Here is a 21,371-nt window from a genome sequence, read left to right as displayed (position 1 = left end):
CAAAAATAATTTTTTATCATAATTACCAAAACTTTAAAAAATATTTTTAAATGATAGTAGTTTTACAATATTAGAGAGTAGAAGTACATTAAAAAGATTAAAATGCAAATTAAATAAGTCAGAATCACTAAATTAAAATTAAAATAAATAAATATTTATATTAAAAGACTGAATAATAAGAGAACATTTTATATTATATTTCAAATAGAAAACCTAACACTTCTTTCCTTATCTATTTTATTTTTATAATATTTACAGTATAAATTTTGGATAAATTAATCACTTTTAATATAATAGACTGAAAAGTAACGGATTTTATGATTCAATTCAATGAAATCTTACATTCTGACTTTATAACTCCTTTTAATCGGCCGCAATATGGTATTCTATTTATTAATATTTGATTCCTTAATATGTATATAAGATTTAGCGAATAAATGTAAAACAATACCATCATTAGTTGATCCTCAACTTGAATATCTAGATCCTAATCCTGATATATATAAAATTTTCAATCAGTTTAACAAGGACTATTTTTATGGAACCTTAGGTGGTGTTGAAGTCAAATGGAGCAATAGAATGACACTGTAATTTATTTTCATTTTATAATAAATATATTTTATTTTAGGTGTGCAGGGTTATGTAGATATCATAGATCAGCGGGTTCTTGCAATGTTGTTTTAAGTCAACCATTATTAAAATTGAGGCCCAGAAAAGATTTAATCGAGACATTACTGGTATATAAACTAATATGTTTATCAAATTTAATTTTGTATTAGTATTCAACTTATATTATTAAATTATAACAAATATTTTTAGGTTATTTTATTATAAATTCTATTGATTATTTTCTATTTAATAGCATGAAATGATACACGCCTACCTGTTTGTTACACATAATAATCGAGTACCTTATTGAATTGCTATAATTATATATCAAAATAATATTAAGGATAGAGATGGTCATGGCCCAGAATTTCAAAGTCACATGTATAGAATCAACAAAATTACTGGAACTAATATTACAGTTAATTTTCTTTTTCAACTATATTACTGATATCTGGCTTCAATTTTTTAATAGTTTGAAATATTTTTAGGGCCCAATTAATTTTTTTTGAAATATCCAACTAGAATAAGCCAAATGTTTGGGATAGGGTGGGTTAGATATTTACAACAGCTCCTCTTAAAGCATGCTAGATCAAGCAAATCAAAAGAAGGGTCATTTTATGTCATATTGATCAAAATAGGCACATTTTTGGCCAACCCCTTTTAAAATTGTTAAAAATTTCTGGAATTATTTAGATAGGTAAAAAAAATGTGAAAGCTGTTTATTTTAGCTCACTAGCACACTTGTTACCCAAGATATAGGGTCTTAAAGGTGCAAAAAATAGTGACTTTCAAATCTGTAAAATTTTTATAATGCTTATATTTCAAAAACTATTTATAGTAATAAATATAATACAAATTATAAGTAAAAAAATCTTTAACGGTCTATAACAAGAAAAAAAATTTGCTGCCAATTTGAGTCTTTACTCATGTTTTTAAGCAATAAAGAGAGTTTGTTTTCAAAAAAAATTTTACCTTTTATTTAGTATAAATTTTTTTAAATATACCCAGGAAAATAAAATTTCAGGCTGGGACATATATTTTAAAACCAAATATTTGAAATTGCCATTATTAGCTATAAAAATAAAAATAAAATATTTAAAAAAAAATTTAGATTGGCCATGAAAATTAATTTTTTTTTAAAAAAAAAGGCAGGCTGGTATAAAACTCAGCAGGGCCAAAAAAATTTTGAAATAAAAATCCTGGCCAGGCCATGTAAATGGCACCTCTGCTAGTTTCTGATAAATATATATATAATATGAAAACCTTGTTAACACATTATCGGCTCTTTTGAAATATGCATTATTTTTTACCAAAAATTGACATTTTTATTGTCATAGAATAGATGGTGCTATATGATGCTACAAATTATGGTTAAAAATATGTTTCTAAATTAACACTAATAAGATATTTTTATTTCTTATACTAAAATATTTTGAATTTCTGGGCATCCACGTCAAAGAGATTAAAAAGGCCCATTTTAGGGTGACCCCTTTTAAAATTGTTAAGAATTGCTGGAATTATTTACATTGGCATAAAATAAGAAAGCTCTTTATTTTAACTTGCTAGTACACCTTTTTCCAACATACAGACCCTCAAAGGAATGAAGAATGAAAATTTTGACACCTTTAATTTTTATATCTCAACACTTTGTAATAAAATGATTGTAAATGAAGGAGAATATATAGTTCAGGCCGATTTTGTTTGTGGTTCAAGATTAAGTACAAGGATTTTACTACTGGAATAAAGGGAAAGTTACCATTCATACTTTTGATTAATTAAAACACACTTAAAATTTAAATCATGTAAGTAGTGTTGAACGGCTCAATTTGAGCCTATATTTAAAAATGGCTAACACAATATTTTATCCAAATAAAATAACGTAAGCCTGAAGATTTTGCTCATAGATGGTATAAAGGTGAACATCTATTATCAAAATCTTAAGGCTTTGACAATATCTTTCTAGCTAAAATCTTGAGTTAGCCTTTTTTAAAAATCGGCTCAAATCTAGCCATTTAACAACACTACATGTAAGTAGTGTTGTTAAAGTCACTTTTGAAACATAACTAGTTACATTGGCAAAAATATAACTAGTTACAATATAAGTTACTTTATACATCATTCATGCATTTTACTGAACGAATTTATTTAATATAAAAAAATTATGATATACAAATTATACATTTGTTTAAAAAAAATATTATATTTATGTAAAAAAATAAATAAACCGAAAAATATAGAATATTTACATTTACAACGAGTAAAATAATCCTATATATTTGCATTGAAAAAAAACATATTTATTTTTCATAAAAATTTGAGTTTAATAAATGTTTATTTGCTTTTAACAATAATTGGATTTCAAAATTTTTATCTAGGAGACGCTCTCGTTTCTCTCAAAATATGAGCTCTAGACTGAATAAACGCTCTACAAGAGCACTTGATGTAATAACAATATTATATTTAATAAAGAGTATTTTTAAATTATGAAAATCGTCATATAAAGATAATGTGCTGTTATTGGATTTAATAAAATTTTCAATTAATTCATCGTTATCAATAATATTCTGACGCTTTAAATAAAAAAGTCCAACATCTAATGATGTTTGTTGCTAACATGAGCCATTTGTGAGATTCACCTTGAGGTATTAAAGTATTTATTAAATTTAAAATTTCCATCTTTTTTGGTCTATTCTTTTCTTGTCTTATCCAAGGCCAATCAGTTTTAAATAGTGGATGAAGAATTGCAGCAATTATGTTATCATTATCATAAAGATCCAGAAGCCTATATCATTGTATTATTAATTTATAAATAATTATTTAATTTAAGTTACCTTTTTTTTAATACTAGCTAATAAAGCATCTTTTGAAGGTTGACAATATTTTAATTCTTCTACACCTTCCAGACAGATAAGTATCTGTGTTATTGTTGGGGTATAATAACCTTGATACATTTATTTTAGCTTTGGCTACTGGTTGCATAATCTAATTTTTTAAATTGTAAATTATTGACATTATTTTAAATTTACACTGCAATCACTATCTTGTGATGTAAATCTACACCATTTTAATTTGTCACATAATAAATCAAATTCCAACGGCATTTTATTTATAAGGGATAATATTTTAGATAAAGATGTATAAAAAGAGCCCCATCTTGTTACTATGGGATATGGCAGCTGAAAATGTATTCTCTTTTTAATTAACTCAGCTGATGGTCCAGATTTGTTTTGTGTATACCACAAACGTTGACATTTAGATATAGCAACCTTATACACTTTCCTATAATCCTCATTGTTTAAAAGTATTTTATTGGTATCTTGTGTTGCCACTAAGTTTAATGTGTGACAGGAACATCTTCGATGCCTGGGAAGGTAGTTGAAGTCATTTATATTATAATTGGTTAGCCCAGAGGAAGACATTATATCTTTTATTGAAATGTATTCAATATCTGAATCATTATCTTCCTCCATTAAAGATGGGGAGCTAAATATTCTAAGAAAAATAAAATATATAAAGTAAATTAGTTAGGCATACCGAAATGCTTTTGAAAAATTGCTTGCATTATCTATTATTGTGCAGATATTTTTATTTTGAATATGGTATTCCTTAAAAATAGCAGTTAATGCTTTGTTGATGACGTCATATGTATGCCCACCTTGTAGTCTTTGCAGGCTAAAATAGCTGAACGCCTCTCCAATTTAGCGATATCAATCCAATGTACTGTTACACCAATATAGGAGCTATTATTTATATAACAAAAGATAACCAAATGTATCATGTGCTTTAGTAAAAAATAAATATAATATTTACCGATTAAATGCTGTCCAAAGTCAGCTGTTGTACAAACAAAATTGGGCTCTAATAATTTTTCTATCAAAATATCATTCATTTTAACAAAATAATTAGTTACTCTTAAAGTTAAAGTTTGTCTGCATATTATCTTCATATTAGGTTGCAGAGTGTTTATTAGCTCAATAAAATCTTCATCATTACAGGTTGAATAAGTATGATTTCCATTTATTATATATTTAATTATTTGTGAATCAAATTTATCTTTGGCTGATAACTTTAGTATTTGATTTTCCACCAAAGTTAATTTGAGTTTGTTTTAATTTTGATGTGGGTGAATTTTTCTTATTAACTATGGTTTGTTTAATATTTATGGATTGGTTATAGTGCTTTCTCTATAGATTTATATTTTATATATATAAATATTTAATTAATATTAAATATTCTTATAAAGTTAATTCAATTACTGATTCTATATAATATTAGGTAAAACAAAATCATGTTACATATTAAAATTTATAACTATTTAAGACAAGTTTAAACTTACAGAGATATGCTTCCATAGATAAGCTGTGGATGACTTAGATGCTGAAATATATTTTTTAATTGGAAGACAAAGGAGACATTTCACAATAATATTAGTTGTATCCTTCTCCTTGTGGAATATGAAATATTTTTCAAAACTTGGCCAAGGAAGGTCCATTTTTTTGCAATTCTTGTAGAAGGAGAAGGTATAATTTCAACATCATCCTGAACTATTACAATATCATCCTCATCAGACTCAGAATTCATATTGTATTCTGTTTCTATCTAAGAAATAAAAAATAACACTATTAAAATATATTACTTATTCAGAGTATAAATATTGCCAGAAACTTGAAGGAAAATAATATGAAATATTTTGTACTAAATTTGTAAAGAAAATATTAAAATGAATTGCATACGTAGTAATAATATCGGAATCTCTCATTCATAATACAATTGCCATTCATTTATTCCAATAATATTTAGTCCACTACTTAAAAAAAAATTGAAAACTTGCAAAAAAATTCTTCCACTTTTCAGATGGAGCATCATCACAATACAAGAATCACAAATATATCATCAATCTTTGCCACCACGAAAATGATTTCGGAATAAAATCTGAGAGATATTTCTGGGCCACATCTCATGGCAATTTGGCATGTGATGGAGTCGGAGGTACAGTCAAACCTAGTGGCTAGATCTAGTTTACAAATACCTGTTTCAGAAAAAAAAACTTGTCATAAAGAATTTTTTGTCTATTCTAAGGAAAATATTAAAGGCATAAGATTTCTAATTTATTAATTATTTTTAATAAGGAATAGATTTCTCCTATATTATGGAAGATGAATATGAGAAAGAGCAAATAATTTTAGAAGAGAGATTCAATAAGGTTTGCAAAAATTTCTAATTTTTTCCAATTTCCTAAGATATAAATTTTATTCAAATTTTTATAGAATCGTAAATGTTAAATATATCATTTCACTTGAATATTAATGTGAATTTTATATAATGAAAAAATAAATGGACATATAATATGTATTTATTACAATCAATGGCTTTAATAAAAATGAATAATAAAAAAATTATACAAAAGATATTTATGATGTAAATATTAAAGTGTCTGGGGTATTTGGCCCCATTACCCCTAAGTGTAATTGGTATATTTAATAGAAATTTGAAAATTTTAGTATAAAAAGTGAAATATCCTGTTATTGATAAATTAGAAACAAAATTCTAACAATAATTTGTAGTTTTATATAGCCCCAAGCAAATGAAAATGTCCATTTTTAGTAAAAATGCATATTTCATAGTATGTGTCGCCAAGGTTTTCACACCTTATATGTATATTTATAAAAGGCCTAAATAAAAGGCAACCAAAATTTTTTTTAAAACCAACTCCCTTGCTTAAAAACAAGGATAAAGCTATGTAGGTAAACCCGGAAATAAAAGACTCAAGTTGGCGCCTAATTTTTTTCTCATATTATAGACCTAGATTTTTATACAATTTGATATATTATATTTATTTTTACTATAAATAGTTTTTGAGAAAAATTTTACAGTTCAAAAGTTTTCGCACCTTCGAAGCCCTGTATCTCGAGAACCAGTTGTGCTAGCGAACTAAAATAAACGGCTTTCTCATTTTCTTACCTATCTAAATAATTCCGGACAATTTAAAAGGGGTCGGTCTAATCGTGATCGATTTGACATGTAATGGCCCAGAATTATATAAGATCTGGGCGTGGCAAAAGGTTTAACTGTTTGGGCTGATCAATTTGTACACAAAATTTCTGACTAGGCCATCTATTTAAAACTTAAAATATTTGGCAGGGCCTCATAAATAACTGATTTTTCTTAATATTTTGATAAATACTATTTGAAAATAGTTACCATGAAAACTGTGTAACTAAAATACTAAATCTTTAAAATAATATACTTAATTCACTAATAATCAAACAAGTTATGATATGTTTCAATCCCCTACACATTACAGATATCTTACATAAATGATTTATAAAACAATTATTTTAGGAATAGAAAGTCAAAGGTCGGGACTTTTCGAAAATTTTGATGAGCCAGGCTTCATATTTAAAAATATATAATAGGTTAGGCTGGTCAACTTGTGTAAAAATTCTTAACAAGCTGGGCCAGGCTTTCCAGATATCTAAAATGTATATACCCCATCAAAGATATGACATATGTTCAAAATATAGCGTCCTTGGGAAGTGTACAGTCTCAGTATAGTCTTTTGTACACATTAAAAAAAGATAATTTTTTTATCCTTGTACATTTTTTTTAATGAGAAATAAATTTCTGAATAGAAATAGATTGTAGTCAAATTTGAAACTCCAACTTCAGAAGAAATAAAATGAAATATGTTCACACTCCCTAACCATATTTTTTAGAAATTATATTCAGTCTCAACTTAGAATCATGGATTAAGCAGCCTTTAATTATAGAAATATAAAATAAATAAAGTATTTTTATTAAATTAGAAATTTTTTAAAAAAGTTATAAAATTTATTTGCAAGAAAGTCAGATTTAGGGTGTGCCCATCTACAAAATTTACAATCCGATTAATTATACTTACAAAGTACGATTCGAATATTTGCATTATATTCGTATTCGATTCGTATTTTTGAATCGAATAATTCATTATTTGTATTCGTACGTATAATAAAAACATTTGATTAGTCGAATATTCGATTCGAAAATTAAATTCTTTAAAAATATTTCTAAAAATGAAAAAATCTTAAATTTTTTTATATTGAATAAAGAAAAATTTGACATAAGAAAAGAAAACATTATATATATGTAAGAATCATATTAACCCCGACAGATAGTGATGTAGACAAATTAAGCCACAAGTCTGAAAGGATAGATTTATATACTAATCAAAAATTAGGTCCGTATAGGGGACCAGGAGAGATTTCTTAGGCAAGGATATAGGAAGTTAGACCAAGCTTTGATTCTAGATTGAGGGAGAGGATAAATTGTTATAATTGTGGGAGACAAGGACATATGGTTAGGGATTGTTGGGAAACCCAATATTTCGAATGTGGAAAATTTGGTCATAAAACCCCTTATAGTCCGGAAATAGCTCAATACCCAATCACAAAAAAATTAAAATTTTTAAAAAAATTCTGGGAATTTTTCAAAATTCTAATTTATAATATCTATTTTTAAAAAAAAATCTGCCAGTGAAGTCAATACTACTTTATATCATCCAGAAGTTTATATAAAAACTAATATAGTTTGTAATACATTAAAAAAAATTTTTTTATTTAAAAATAATATAGATATATCATGACTTTCATAGAGAAGTAAATTCGTACAGAGTTCATTGGTGGAAATGTGATGGTCCATGCGTTTTCAAACATCCTTTTTATGGGATAGTAAAGAGGGCTATGAATAGAGCCCCAGGTCCTAATGATGATTGGTGGGCGCAACATGTGTTAACTTGTGGGGGAAATTTTACAAAATTGTGTGGGCCTGACCCTAAAATAAGAAAGCTTCGTAATGGCAAAAGGAAGAATATTGACAAAAATGGTAAATAAATTTTATATATAAAAAAAAGAAGTTAATATTTAGGCGAAAGCAACATAATGGTAAATTGGATTATTAAGCCAACTGTTCCAGCTATTGATTGCTCATCCAAAAAATCTGAGAATTCTTTTATTACTAATTCTTACACGAATAACGATATTCCCTCAAATTTAACTCCTGCCAAAAATTGTGATATAGATAAATTAAAACACTTCAATAAAAATCAGCGTCCTCCTTCTATTATCAAACTTATAACCGATTATTTCTCTCCGTCACCCACGAAATCTCACAATGCTCAATCATTTAACTTTGACATCTTTTCACCGGCACGGAAAAAATTAAAATTTAATGATCAGAGTATACATATAAATATGAATAATATTTTTTTATTATTATTACTAATGAACCCTGAAAATCAAACAAATTTCAAAGATCTGAACCCCGGGTCTAAACCCCGGGTTCGTACTTAGAGCAGGCCTGAGCACCAAATTGGGTTGTAAATTTTACGACCAAACAAATTAAACAACACTAACAAACCCTGAACCTAGTTCAGAGATATTTCGCTGAACCAGAACCCTTTTTCTAGAATAAAAGTTCACAGCCCTTTTTTTTAGAATATTAAATTATTTCTCACTACATTGAGATTAGAATTATAATTAACAATTATGCCAATTGATACAATGAATTACAAAATAGATCAAGTATTTTTTTATCTAATAAGTATAATTCAATATTTTCCATATAAAAATTATTTTTTTCGGAGAATCGCTAATTTATTCCTTATGCCATTTATGGTTAGTGAGGAAATGAGTAGATTTCCATTAATTACTTTAATTATATTTAGTTACAATTATTTTATTTTTTTAAAAATAACATAAAACTCAAGACGAATTATCAAACAACAACCCAAACACAAACGTTTATTATTTCGATAACAATAAACTTTTAAGAGAACTTCATAAGAAAAAAATATCAAGAGGAGCTAGTAGTAACAGTCATTCACACGTGACCACTAATATAGTGGACATTATCACGATAGATAGTGAAGATGATTAAACGAAACATAATTTAATATTCGAATTTTTAGCACACCATTTTATAAATTTTTATTTAATTTATTATAATAACATACTACTTACAATGAATATTATTAAAGAATAAACTACCTTTTTTAATCAATACTTTAAATTGATTTTTTTTTTAAAAAAAGGTCAACAAATTACTAACTAGACACCAGAGTTGTTAAACGCTACTTTTAAAAGTAGCGCGCTACCGCTATCGCTATTTGTCAAAAAAAGTAGCTCGCTATTAGCTACTATTTTTTAAAAGTAGCTTTAGCTACTTTTTAATTTTAAGCTACTTTTTATAAAAAAAATTTACAAACAAATTTTTTATTTTTTGCTTATAACGTTATTGTAAAGTAAATATATAAAAATCAACATTTATAAATATTAAGATATAGTTAGTTTTGATTATAAAAAAATTCATGTAATAAGAATAAATATTTATGGTAATTTGTTGAATTTTAATAATAAAATCATTTCAATATTATCATCCCCAAGTCTAGAGCGACGATCAGAAAGTATAAGTTTTGCCTTACTAAATAATCTCTCGACACTAGCACTTGAGGGTAAGGTTATTTACATATTTTTAATATAAGATAGATTATCAATAATTTTATTTGCAAGTACATCGTATGTCTGGCATCCTATTATCATTTTGAGGGCTAATTCCACAGATCTTTTTTTTAAAGTCCTAGAGTCTAGCCAATGGCCTATGATTCCCAAATAAGCTCAAAATTATTTAATCAGATCAATTTATAAATATAAATAAGTTTTTACCTTCTGTTATGTGTCCAACTATCTTCCGTGGTACATATATATGATATCTCTGATAACTCTACTATTAGAGCTTTCATCATTTTAAAGTTATCTGCTTTTTATTCATTAGTGTCTGGCGACATAAAATTGTTGTACCAGGGGATAGAGTTTTAATCATCATGGTAAATGATGGATTATCAACTAAGGACATTGGCTGAACTGTATAAATTAATCAACAATAAATTTATCAGCCAATTTCTGAGAAATATTGTAATTTGCATTATTAATTAATTTGGTGAATTGAATTAGTTTTTGGATGTAGAGTCGCTTATACCAAAATTATTTAGATGTTTCTCCATTTCCTTAAAACTCATGAACAGTCTTATAAAATAAATATTATTAGAATGTAAAAATGACAATTTACCTTTAGCTGTTTCTTGAGGTTATAGCTACTGGATTGATTTGAGGAAATATTTTTTTTTACATTTTAAACAAATAAATTTGAAACCAGTTTTGGTTATATATTTATTTTAAAAAATTTTCAAATCTAAGGAATGGGAAATTTGAATTATAGCTATTAAGAACATTTTCTTCCCTGGTATCTTCCATTTCATTAATATCATTGTCTCAATCACTTTCAACGATTTGGATATCCATAGGCAATGACATTTTAAATTAATAACACGTGATTTAGGTTTATAATACAAATGAGAATATAAATTACAAATTGAAATTATATTTCAATTTCAAAATTAAATAATAAATCATAAAAATTATAATTAATTATGATATTATATTATATTTAAATTTTTATGTTTATACTTACTTTCATTATATTTTTTATAAGTAGCGAAGTAGGGGCTACTTTCAAAAAAAGTAGCGCGCTAAAAAATTAAATAATTACAAAAAAAGTAGCCGCTATTAGCTATAGCTACCAAAAAAGTTAGCGCGCTACTTTAACAACTCTGCTAGACGCATATGCATTATTATAAATTATAACCCTACATTGGAAATATTCTTGCGCTCCTGATTAGACCCGATACGAAAACTTATTTTATGCTTGAAAATAAATTTTTTAATTTATAAAAGTTATCATCATCACAAATAGAGAATTAGAAAAGTTTGTTCGGACGCGTTGGCCGCCAATCCTTTCCAGCCCATCCTTGAAATCGGGCCGTTTTTCATGATTGAAAAATATAGTTATAAATAAATTGTATTTAAAAAATTTATTACAATACATTTTGTAGCATTTTTGCCTTTATTTTTATTTACAATTGCTTTTCAAATTTTTATCCTAAATAAAGAAATTTTATACTGCTATGTTAAAAACATGTTCAACTGGTGCGGATGATGGAAGGATAATATTATTAATAACATATTTTAATTGTGGTTAACTTTAAACACTTTTAACAGTGTGTAGTCCTAACATTTGCAATGGGAGCATGTGATTACTTTAAAAAAATTAGGGAAATAAAGGCGAATTTCTGATTTTTCAAGAATTTGAGAGGCAAATTGTTTAAAATTTATTCTAAGCATTTCATATCAAATACATTATATCTTTATTTCATAAATTAACTATTTAGGTTGTATAAAAATTAAAATATATTGCATAAAAAATGACGTAATTTATAGAATGCATTACATAATCATAAAAATAATAATATAATGCCTGAATCGTAAATCAAAGTTAGGCGAAAAAGAACTACAATATTCGCTACTAATCTTTTAAAACAATATTAGCACGTTTCCTTGATTGATTTCCGTTTGCAGACCTGTGACTTGTCAATTACATTCATAAGGTGGAAGCCGCCTTCCCATTCAGCCATACTACATGGAATTGTATTAATGAAATTTTAAATCATGGTGACATTTATTACTTTCATCATTATCAATATACCCTCATCTCATTTATTGTGAGATCCACATGAGCTTCAGTCGCAATTGCTCTTGCCTGTAACGATTATGAAGGTCTACTGGCCAGTTATCTTTTACTAAATATTCCTTATCAGATAAATTAGCTAAAAAGATAAAACAATAATTTAATATATAATATTTTTAATTAGTAGAATTATCGGAATTAACATCCATTAATTTATTTTGCATATTGTGTAAGGTATCGTTGATACCAGGGTACCTTCTGTTTTCTTTCAATTTTACTAATCCAACTTTATTTTCCTAAGCTATTTTTACATGTTCACATTTAGAAATATTGCACATTCATTTAGAAATTTTAACAGATTTAGAACCTACCAAGCATATCCCTAAACAACTTTAAAAAATGAACTGATCACTATAGATATTTCAACTTTAGTTAAACTGATTGTTCTTATCTAAAGAAGATGAATTTGATAATTCAAATAGAATATCATGAATTAAGGCGAGATCTGATAAAAACTCACCACTTTCTAATCGGGTGAACAGCCCGTTAAATTTTGCACTGTTACTAGAATTTTTGAATGCGCATACAGCAGTTACTCCAAACTGACTTAACAGTATGAGACTTCTAGACACCGATTGTACATCAAGTACCCTTCCAAACTTCAGCAAATGAATATCCAGTTCAGATGCTATTTGATCCAACGCCTTTTTATTTTTCTGGTTATATAAACCATTGTGTCAAAAGGGTTAACGCCTGGAACACTTTATTGCATTGGACATCGCTGAACGGTGATTTAAACAATACCAGTGTATGATAATTGGATATAATAAGGCGCGTTACTACGCCAGATTTATTCCATAGGTCATTTGCTTTTACAAAATAGTATGTAGTATTGAATATTATCGTAGTTTATTTACCAATGTGATTAAGGCAGTATTTTGTTTCATAACCTTTTTCAGAAGTTTTGTGTACATCTGAATTGGCATGTTTCCAAATTTTTTACGCAAATGTCATCATTTATGTGTTAGTGTAAAGGACTGCTATCAATTGTATATTGGCACCAATCACATGATATATGCTATCCTTGAGGGGAAGCAGGTTTACACCTACTAAACGTCGAGTCAACATGAGTACAATGAGATTCTCATATTTCTAATGAATATTCTTTAAGAACCAATTAAATTAGTTAAGAATTTGTTTTTGAATTAAAAATATACATTTACAATAATTTGCCACAGTTTGTTTATAAAATATTTTTACTTCATTATAATAAATTAGAAAGTAGACGCCGTGCCTCCTATTTCTTTGAAAATTCTGGCGAATAAACGCTAAATATTTTCTAAATCGGCCGAGGCACTGCAGGCTCCGGCCCCCTCCGACTACATATCTGTGTTAAAAATACTTAAAGAATTATTTTTATTATTTAAAATTTTCTAATTCGTCTTAATAAATTTGTATTATTATTAGTGCTGTAAAGTAACTTCAAAATGTAAAACCGTTACCTTTACTGAAGAAAAGGAACGACTCTCACTACCTTCAGCGCGTTTCTTGCTTCAATTTTTCTTAGAAAATATGGAAAAAGCATTTTATTGTATTATAAAATTACTTTAATTTATTTTTTAAATTTTATATTTAGGCCGATTTTTTAATTCACATCAACCACAAAATTCCTTCATTTTTATTTTAAATTTTCAGTCAATTGTTAATCTAATTAATATTAAGTCAATCAAAATATATGTAAATTTATATTCTTATTAATATTATAATTTATTTTATAAAAAATAAAATGCCAATTGAACATTTTATTCAGATGAAGATGAGTAAAGCCTGCCTTGGCTTTAATAGGAAACATTCCAGAAGAAAAATAAGAGTACAAAGTTTACACCTTATAAGTGTAAATTGTGTCCCAACTCAAATATTTTAATCTCAATTGTAGAATAAATATGGGCATCCTCCAAAATGCGCAGCCATTTTTAAGGAAAAAATTATCTGATTAAACTACTTATAACAAGATAGAACTCTTTCTATAACTTCGTGAAATTAATATAGTTTTATTAAGGAGAATGACCACAAAATTGACTAATCTAATGGTAAATCCAAATTACAAAGATTTCAGATAATGACAAATCGTTCATAGTTGAATATTTTATGGCTATGTATATGATTTTATAGGTTGAATCTGTTCCTTAGAACAAAAAATGCATTTGGGAAATCTTCTTATTTCCATGATAACTATCATAATATTTAAAAAATGGCATTAAATAATTTCGTTTTGTAAGCCAAATGCAATTCAGCTAGACAAAGATAAAAGGTATACAATTGAAGTATTGCTCACACTTTATATTTGGATAATATTTTATTTCATTTGAACAATAATTCACCCGCTATTTAAATCATATTGACCCTTGTAAAACTATATATCAACGAAGGAAGGAAGCTTGAACTTATTTACTGTTTGATGAAAGATCTTGACAAAGAAAAGGCAACTTAATTCCTTTAAAAACACGTATAAATTACTTTTTAATAAAGATTAAAAAAAATTGGATGAGGATTTGAATGAAGATTTTTTTGGCGATGAACTAACCTTTTCAAAATAAAGATTATTCTTTAATTTTTAATAAATTCCTCCAATTAAAAATTTTATTTATCCAATATGCAACCCTCCCATACACTGCGCCAGTTAACATGTGTTATCACAGCGAAAGTTGTGTTTGCACTAAGCACCCTTGTTTATCTGATCAAAATTTTAAAAATCAATTATTATTTTAAAAAATATCTTATCTTATAGTAATTATTTTTGTATTATTTATTATAAGTTATAGAGTAAAAAAATTATTATAAAAAGAGATCTTATATAATATTATTGCAGAATTTTATTTATATTATATATATAGGGGGAAGAAAATTTTTAAGTAACGAGTCGTTTCTTTTTTAAATAGCAAGTATGCACGTTACTTTTTTTACAAGGTAACGGTAACGCGTTCCCTTTTTCGGACATAATGAGTGTTACTTTTTTGAAGTAACGTTTACAGCACTAATTATTTTAGATAATTTTTATTAGTAAAGATTATAAAATTTTAATTGATTATATGTATGAATAAAAATTGTAATTAAGTTATTCCATATAATACATATAGATCTGAAAACTTGGCTAAAATTTATATTTAATAATTAAATTTAGAAAAATATGTAGTATAATAAAATAATTTTTAAGTAAATTTTGGATAATAATCAACTCAAAAAAGTTTTTAATAAAATTTGACTATTTTTATTAAGTGCTTTTAATCAGCTGAATTGGTGCCAATTTTTTCTTGGATTTATATCATAATTTTTCACTTATATCTAATAAATTCTTCAATATTTTAAATGGACATTACATTTCTTATTATTTTCCAAAAATAGTAATGAATGTTATTTTTCTTAAAAAAAACATTGTTTAATATAAATACTTATGGTAAATTAAAGTAATTAATTATAGTATAAAGCTTTTTTGTCACCCATTAGTAATTACTAGATTATGCTAATTGTATTCCCTTCGTATTTTAGAAGTTTTTTTAATGGTAGAAGGGACTATTATTATTCTCTTATTACATAATATTATATTTATAATAAATCATTTCCATTCCAATCTAAAACATTTCTAGCAAGAAGTGTACAATAATTATATATATATAAATTATTTTATATTTAATAATTTTATTATTTAATATATTCATTTTATCTTTTTATGTTATCAAAAAATTACAATTAGTGTATTATTTGAATATAAAATTTGCATTAAAGCCTCCACTCCTAAAATTTGTGATAGGACGTATCAGGTTCTAAGCGTTAAGGATAGTCCAATTTTGCTTACCGTTTGTTCCAAAAAACAGTTTTAAAAAGATTCGTCAAGACGTGTTGTTCTTAAAATAAAAAATAATGGGATAGACCACCGTTCCCATTTTCTAACACAAATACAAAGCAAAATGGAATTTGATAAGTTTGATTGAATGTTAATCTTAATATTACATATATTCAGCTTCCCATCTGCCATTAAAATTATATATTTTCACTTTTACATAACATGTTGAAAGTAAATTTCAACGTATAGGAATCGGAATCGTAGTTCTTTAACTAAGGAGTATAAAAATAGTCCAATTGGCTTTAATTTACTGGCGCGTTTCAAAGAAAAAATCTTCTAAGCTATTTATCAAAAAACCTAGTCATTTCTATGTTATCAGATATGAAGACAATAACACCAAAAACCTGCAGGCCCGTAAAAATATGTGCCACGCTTTAAAAAAATTACAAACCCAGGCCGATTTAAAAAAAAAATCTTATCAATTAAACGGAAAATACTTTGAAATCATATTAATGGGCCGTTGTCTAACATTCATTCACTGGTCATATTTTCAATTTTCCTTTGAAGCAAATGAAATACAGCCAAAATTAAATAAAATAATGGTCCATAAACAAGGCTCTGCATTATCATCACTTGTATATCACAAAAGTATTTTAAAAAATTAAAGAATGACTGCTCATTTCGACCCCAAAATATTTCAAATTCATCCGCTTCTCCATTCATTGTTTTAAAGAAAGGTTAGAGAGTTGGTAGAAACTAGAATGGTTAGAAAAATGCGAGTTAGATATTTATTTTTTTAAAAAAGGAACGATGATAAGCAACGACTTAAATTATAAATATAATTATTCATAATACTATGATTGCGGAGATAATTATATTTTAATGAAATAACCTACATTGAGTTCAATGGCGAGCACATATCCTATCTTCCCGGTGTGTCAGCAAAATTTTTGTTGGGGAGGGGGGGGGAGGTCGATTAATAAAAAGTACAATTGATTTTTTGCTTAAAATCGATATTATTTTTCTTTTTTTATTACTAAATCAAAAATATCCAATATATAAAGGAACTCATTAATATTGCAAATCATCATCCTAAATAAAAAATATATATAATTTTATATGTATAGATTAAAATTTGATAAACATACGTTAGACCCAATTGGAAACCTTCTCAGCCCAAAACTATCTCTTTTAAATATTTAATCACCATCCTATTTACTATTATTATTTAATATCTGCGTTTGAAAAGAATGGTAGCTCATCAACGTTAGTCTCCCCTACTATGTGTATAGAGCTTGCAAAGTAATTATTTCTCGACCCGAGCCCGACTTTAAAAAAAATTTGTTGTCCGAGCCCAAGCACAATTTTTTTGTTCCAACCCGAGCCCGAAGATTAAATTTATTTTGGAATTTGAGTGTAATTATAATATATTTAAGAGAAAATTAAATTATGTGTATTTATTCACATATTGTCACCTTTTAAATAATAGTATTTTTAATCAATGAACCGACCTTTATTTATAACAGCTCAGTTTGGTTACGGTTCAGTATGTAAAAAATTATAAGGGTTATGGTTCTTAGGAAAAAATTTATAAAGTTTTGGTTCGGTTCAGCTAATTGTAAAGGTTCATTACGATTAGAAATTTTTTTCTAAATTATTTTTATTGAAGCAACACCGTCGTATAATGATTTTAATTACAAATATTATTTATTAAATTTTTTGCCAACACTTAAGTTAATAATATTGTTTATTTATACAATAGATGAAATTAATTTATTTTTATTATAATCTATGAATAATATATAAAAATATATATAAGAATCAACTCATTTCTAAATATAATTTGAATGTATAAGTAATATATTTTCCAATATAAGTGGATTCATATTTGTTCGTTGTGGCGATAACACAAATTTTAGATCCGAAAAGGCCCTTTTAACAATATGAATTGCGGGAACCGCAAGTGCTATAAGAGCAAATTTATATAATTTTGGATATTCAAATTTCTTTGATTCCCAAAATATAATAACTGATAATTTTTTAGATTAATTAAATAACTAAATCAATAATTGGTTATTTGGATATTTTGTATACAAAATATAGGAAATAGGAATGCTCTAATACTATATGAAGCAGTTAAAAGATTGTGGATTAATTCATAGTGAAAAATTAATACATACTTTTTATGGATATTAAACAGATATTTAATCATTTTATAATTATAAATAAGACGCAGATATGGTAAAATATGTAATACACCCAAGGAAAAGATTGTAATAAAATATAAAATTATTAATTTTATTTTAACTTAAACCTGTTCAAACCGGTTTTACATTTTATAAAGGTTCTTTTTACTCCTTCAAAAAATAATTACATCGGTTCGGTTACGGTTCAGATATTTATGAAGGTTTATAACGATTTAGCGGTTCATTCTGGTTCCCTCGGGGTCCCTCTTTTTAACCACCATAAATAGGCTATTATCAATTGTCCAATAAAGTTGCAAAACCTATATAACATTTTATTTAAATTGTATATATATATATATATATGTCGTAATTTTTTAAAGGGATCATGACTATCCGGGATCTTCTCGGGATTTAAAGAGATCTCTTTAAAATTTCAATTTTTTAAAGAATAAAGAACTATACGGTATTATCACTGAGGCAGAGATTGACCTCCAGTTGTATAAATCTTTTGATTAGCTATCGAATGATACCCTATACTAGACATATCTTATATCATGAGGCCAAAAAAAACAAAATTGAAAATTAAAAACGCAACGAAACTCGTGGAAAACGCTTTTAAAATATGATTCCTCTTTATCACGATTAAAACGTGATAATCCCGTATTATCATTCCTTAATTATCAACCCTAATTTTTTAGTTATCCCTTTAAATCCCGTGAAGATCCCGGATAGTCATGATCCCTTACGACATATATATTATAATGAAGATATTAATTAAACATATCAATAAAATCAGAATACCAATAATTCTGATGATTTTTAACTAGTCACAAGATATAAATTTAGGAAATCTTTAATTTGGGAAATGAAAATTACTTAAATAAATGAACATTTTTAAGATTAAAAACAGCATGGAATTCTGATTAAATTTTTGCTGAAACAAAATAATTAATGAGCATATTTTTAATATGTAATCTTCCGACCTCGGGTCGGGCTACATCGTAATATAATTTTTTATTATTATATAAACGGAATCACGCGGTTGCCTTTGCTATTCATATCATCCCCCGTAACAGGGCACCTAATTAGTTTCAGGCCTGGTCCTTGCTGGATTCGAACCCAGAAATATCGAATTAGTGATATACGAACTCACTAACTAGGCCAGAAGCTACTCAATAGCAATAAAATTTTTTGTTTAGAAGGGTATAATTATGATTATCTAAAATTTTAATAAAACAGATAAAAAAAAATCAATAACGATCAACGCTATACATCATTATCCGTATTTATAACGTTTTAGTTCTTTTCTTTTTGTTAGGAAATTTATGGATATTAACATTGAATATATATGTCGTAATTTTTTAAAGGGATCATGACTATCCGGGATCTTCACGGGATTTAAAGGGATCCCTTTAAAATTTCAATTTTTTAAAGGATAAAGAACTATACGGTATTATCACTGGGGCAGAGATTGACCTCCAGTTGTATAAATCTTTTGATTAGCTATCGAATGATACCCTATACTAGACATATCTTATATCATAAGGCCAAAAAAAACAAAATTGAAAATTAAAAACGCAACGAAACTCGTGGAAAACGCTTTTAAAATAAGATTCCTCTTTATCACGATTAAAACATGATAATCCCGTATTATCATTCCTTAATTATCAACCCTAATTTTTTAGTTATCCCTTTAAATCCGTGAAGATCCCGGATTGTCATGATCTCTTTAAAAATTAAGACATATATATAAAATGGAATTTTATTACTTTGTAATAGTTTTCAATTTTATTCAATATGATACGAAAAATATCAAAGAAAAATATTTATAATAAACACTATTTAGGATTTACTAAAAATTGAAATAAAATGCTATAAGTGTGTTTATGAGAATTTTAGGATTTAAAAGATTCTTAAAATTATATTCAACGCATAATCATTTTCCAGGGAGGGATGAACGACAACCCTTGCTTCTTCCTGCGACATGTCATCTTAATATAGAATTAAGGATGGATGAGATAATGCGAATATAATATTTGATCTGATTTATAGAGTTCCTAATAATTTTGATCAAAGATTTTTTTATTTCTGGATTGAATGTTACATTGATAAAGAAATCTATAACAGGATCACAAATTTTGAGTAAAGCCATGTATGTATGCACTTTTTCATAATGCGTAGGAAATTTTCTGCTCCAAAATTTACTGATTGATATGATAAAAAATATGATGTAAGGCAAGTCTACAATAATGAGATATGCACTGAGCATAAACAAGGTATAAGAATTTATGCCAACCAGGTTCTGAGGCTGGAAAATTATGGTGATTAGTGTTACTTACATATACATATCTAACTTTGTTGGTCGTGAATGGGCTACTGCTAATTTGTAAAGGAACATCTTGTTGGATGTTCACTCTACGAAGTCTTAGTCTTAATCCTATATATAGAATCAAACTTCCTAATACAACCAATATGAGTGGTACTAAGTAAACAATTATAACCATTGCTATATCATAGGCGTAAAACCATTGTTTAGGGTTTTGTTTTGGCCACAGAAAACATTTCTCCGTAGATAACTCAACTAATTTCTGAATTTTAGGATTATAACAATAGGGAACAAAATAAAATTTAAAGTTGTACGGTAACGTCACAATTGTTTGAAACAACAATAAAGAAATTCCTAGTTTTAGTACTCTATTGAAACTAATTCTTTGCCGATAAAATATTGGCGTGTATAGAGCAAATATTCTATCAAAAACTATCAACGTTATCATAGTGTTAGTCACAAAATTGGTCAAAAAATCTACAAATATTGACACTTTGTACACGTATGTTATAAGATGTATGGATCGAAAAAGGGGGCGATTATCCACAAAAATTGGCCATAGAGCATAGTTGATTGCGCAAATCATATCGGCGCATATTATGAAATATATGTATACGTATATGTGCTTACGAAATCGAGATTTGAGAGTACAAATGAGGTAGAGGCAGTTTCCAAAAAATCCTAGAATTATCATTACTATGATAAAATATTTAATGCCGCTACGATTTTGATACAGGTCTAACATGCGATAAACGAATATGGGCTGTTTTGTAGTATTGGTAATATCATTCATTACGGAAACATATTTATCAAAATTAGTTCCCTTATAAGGTTTTAGTATAAATTTCAATTA

General features: G+C 26.8%; 1 protein-coding gene across 1 annotated transcript; it reads left to right on the top strand.

Annotated features, from left to right (window-relative positions):
- The first annotated feature begins 222 nt into the window (after positions 1-222).
- LOC135924891 (DNA-dependent metalloprotease dvc-1-like) lies at positions 223-9,875 on the top strand. The gene is made up of 8 exons (XM_065460019.1): positions 223-381; positions 425-587; positions 629-737; positions 863-907; positions 953-1,027; positions 8,220-8,469; positions 8,512-8,823; positions 9,353-9,875. Exons 1-8 carry the CDS (start codon positions 318-320, stop codon positions 9,520-9,522), a joined length of 1,188 nt encoding a protein of 395 aa, XP_065316091.1. The 5' UTR covers positions 223-317; the 3' UTR covers positions 9,523-9,875.
- Positions 9,876-21,371: the final 11,496 nt, after the last annotated feature.

The sequence above is a fragment of the Gordionus sp. m RMFG-2023 genome, chromosome 2, assembly GCF_954871325.1.
Source record: "Gordionus sp. m RMFG-2023 chromosome 2, tfGorSpeb1-WG-v2, whole genome shotgun sequence".
NCBI classification, from domain to species: Eukaryota; Metazoa; Nematomorpha; class Gordioida; order Chordodea; family Parachordodidae; genus Gordionus; species Gordionus sp. m RMFG-2023.
Note: the sequence above shows the minus strand (reverse complement) of the source record. Positions and strands in the feature narration are given on the sequence as shown.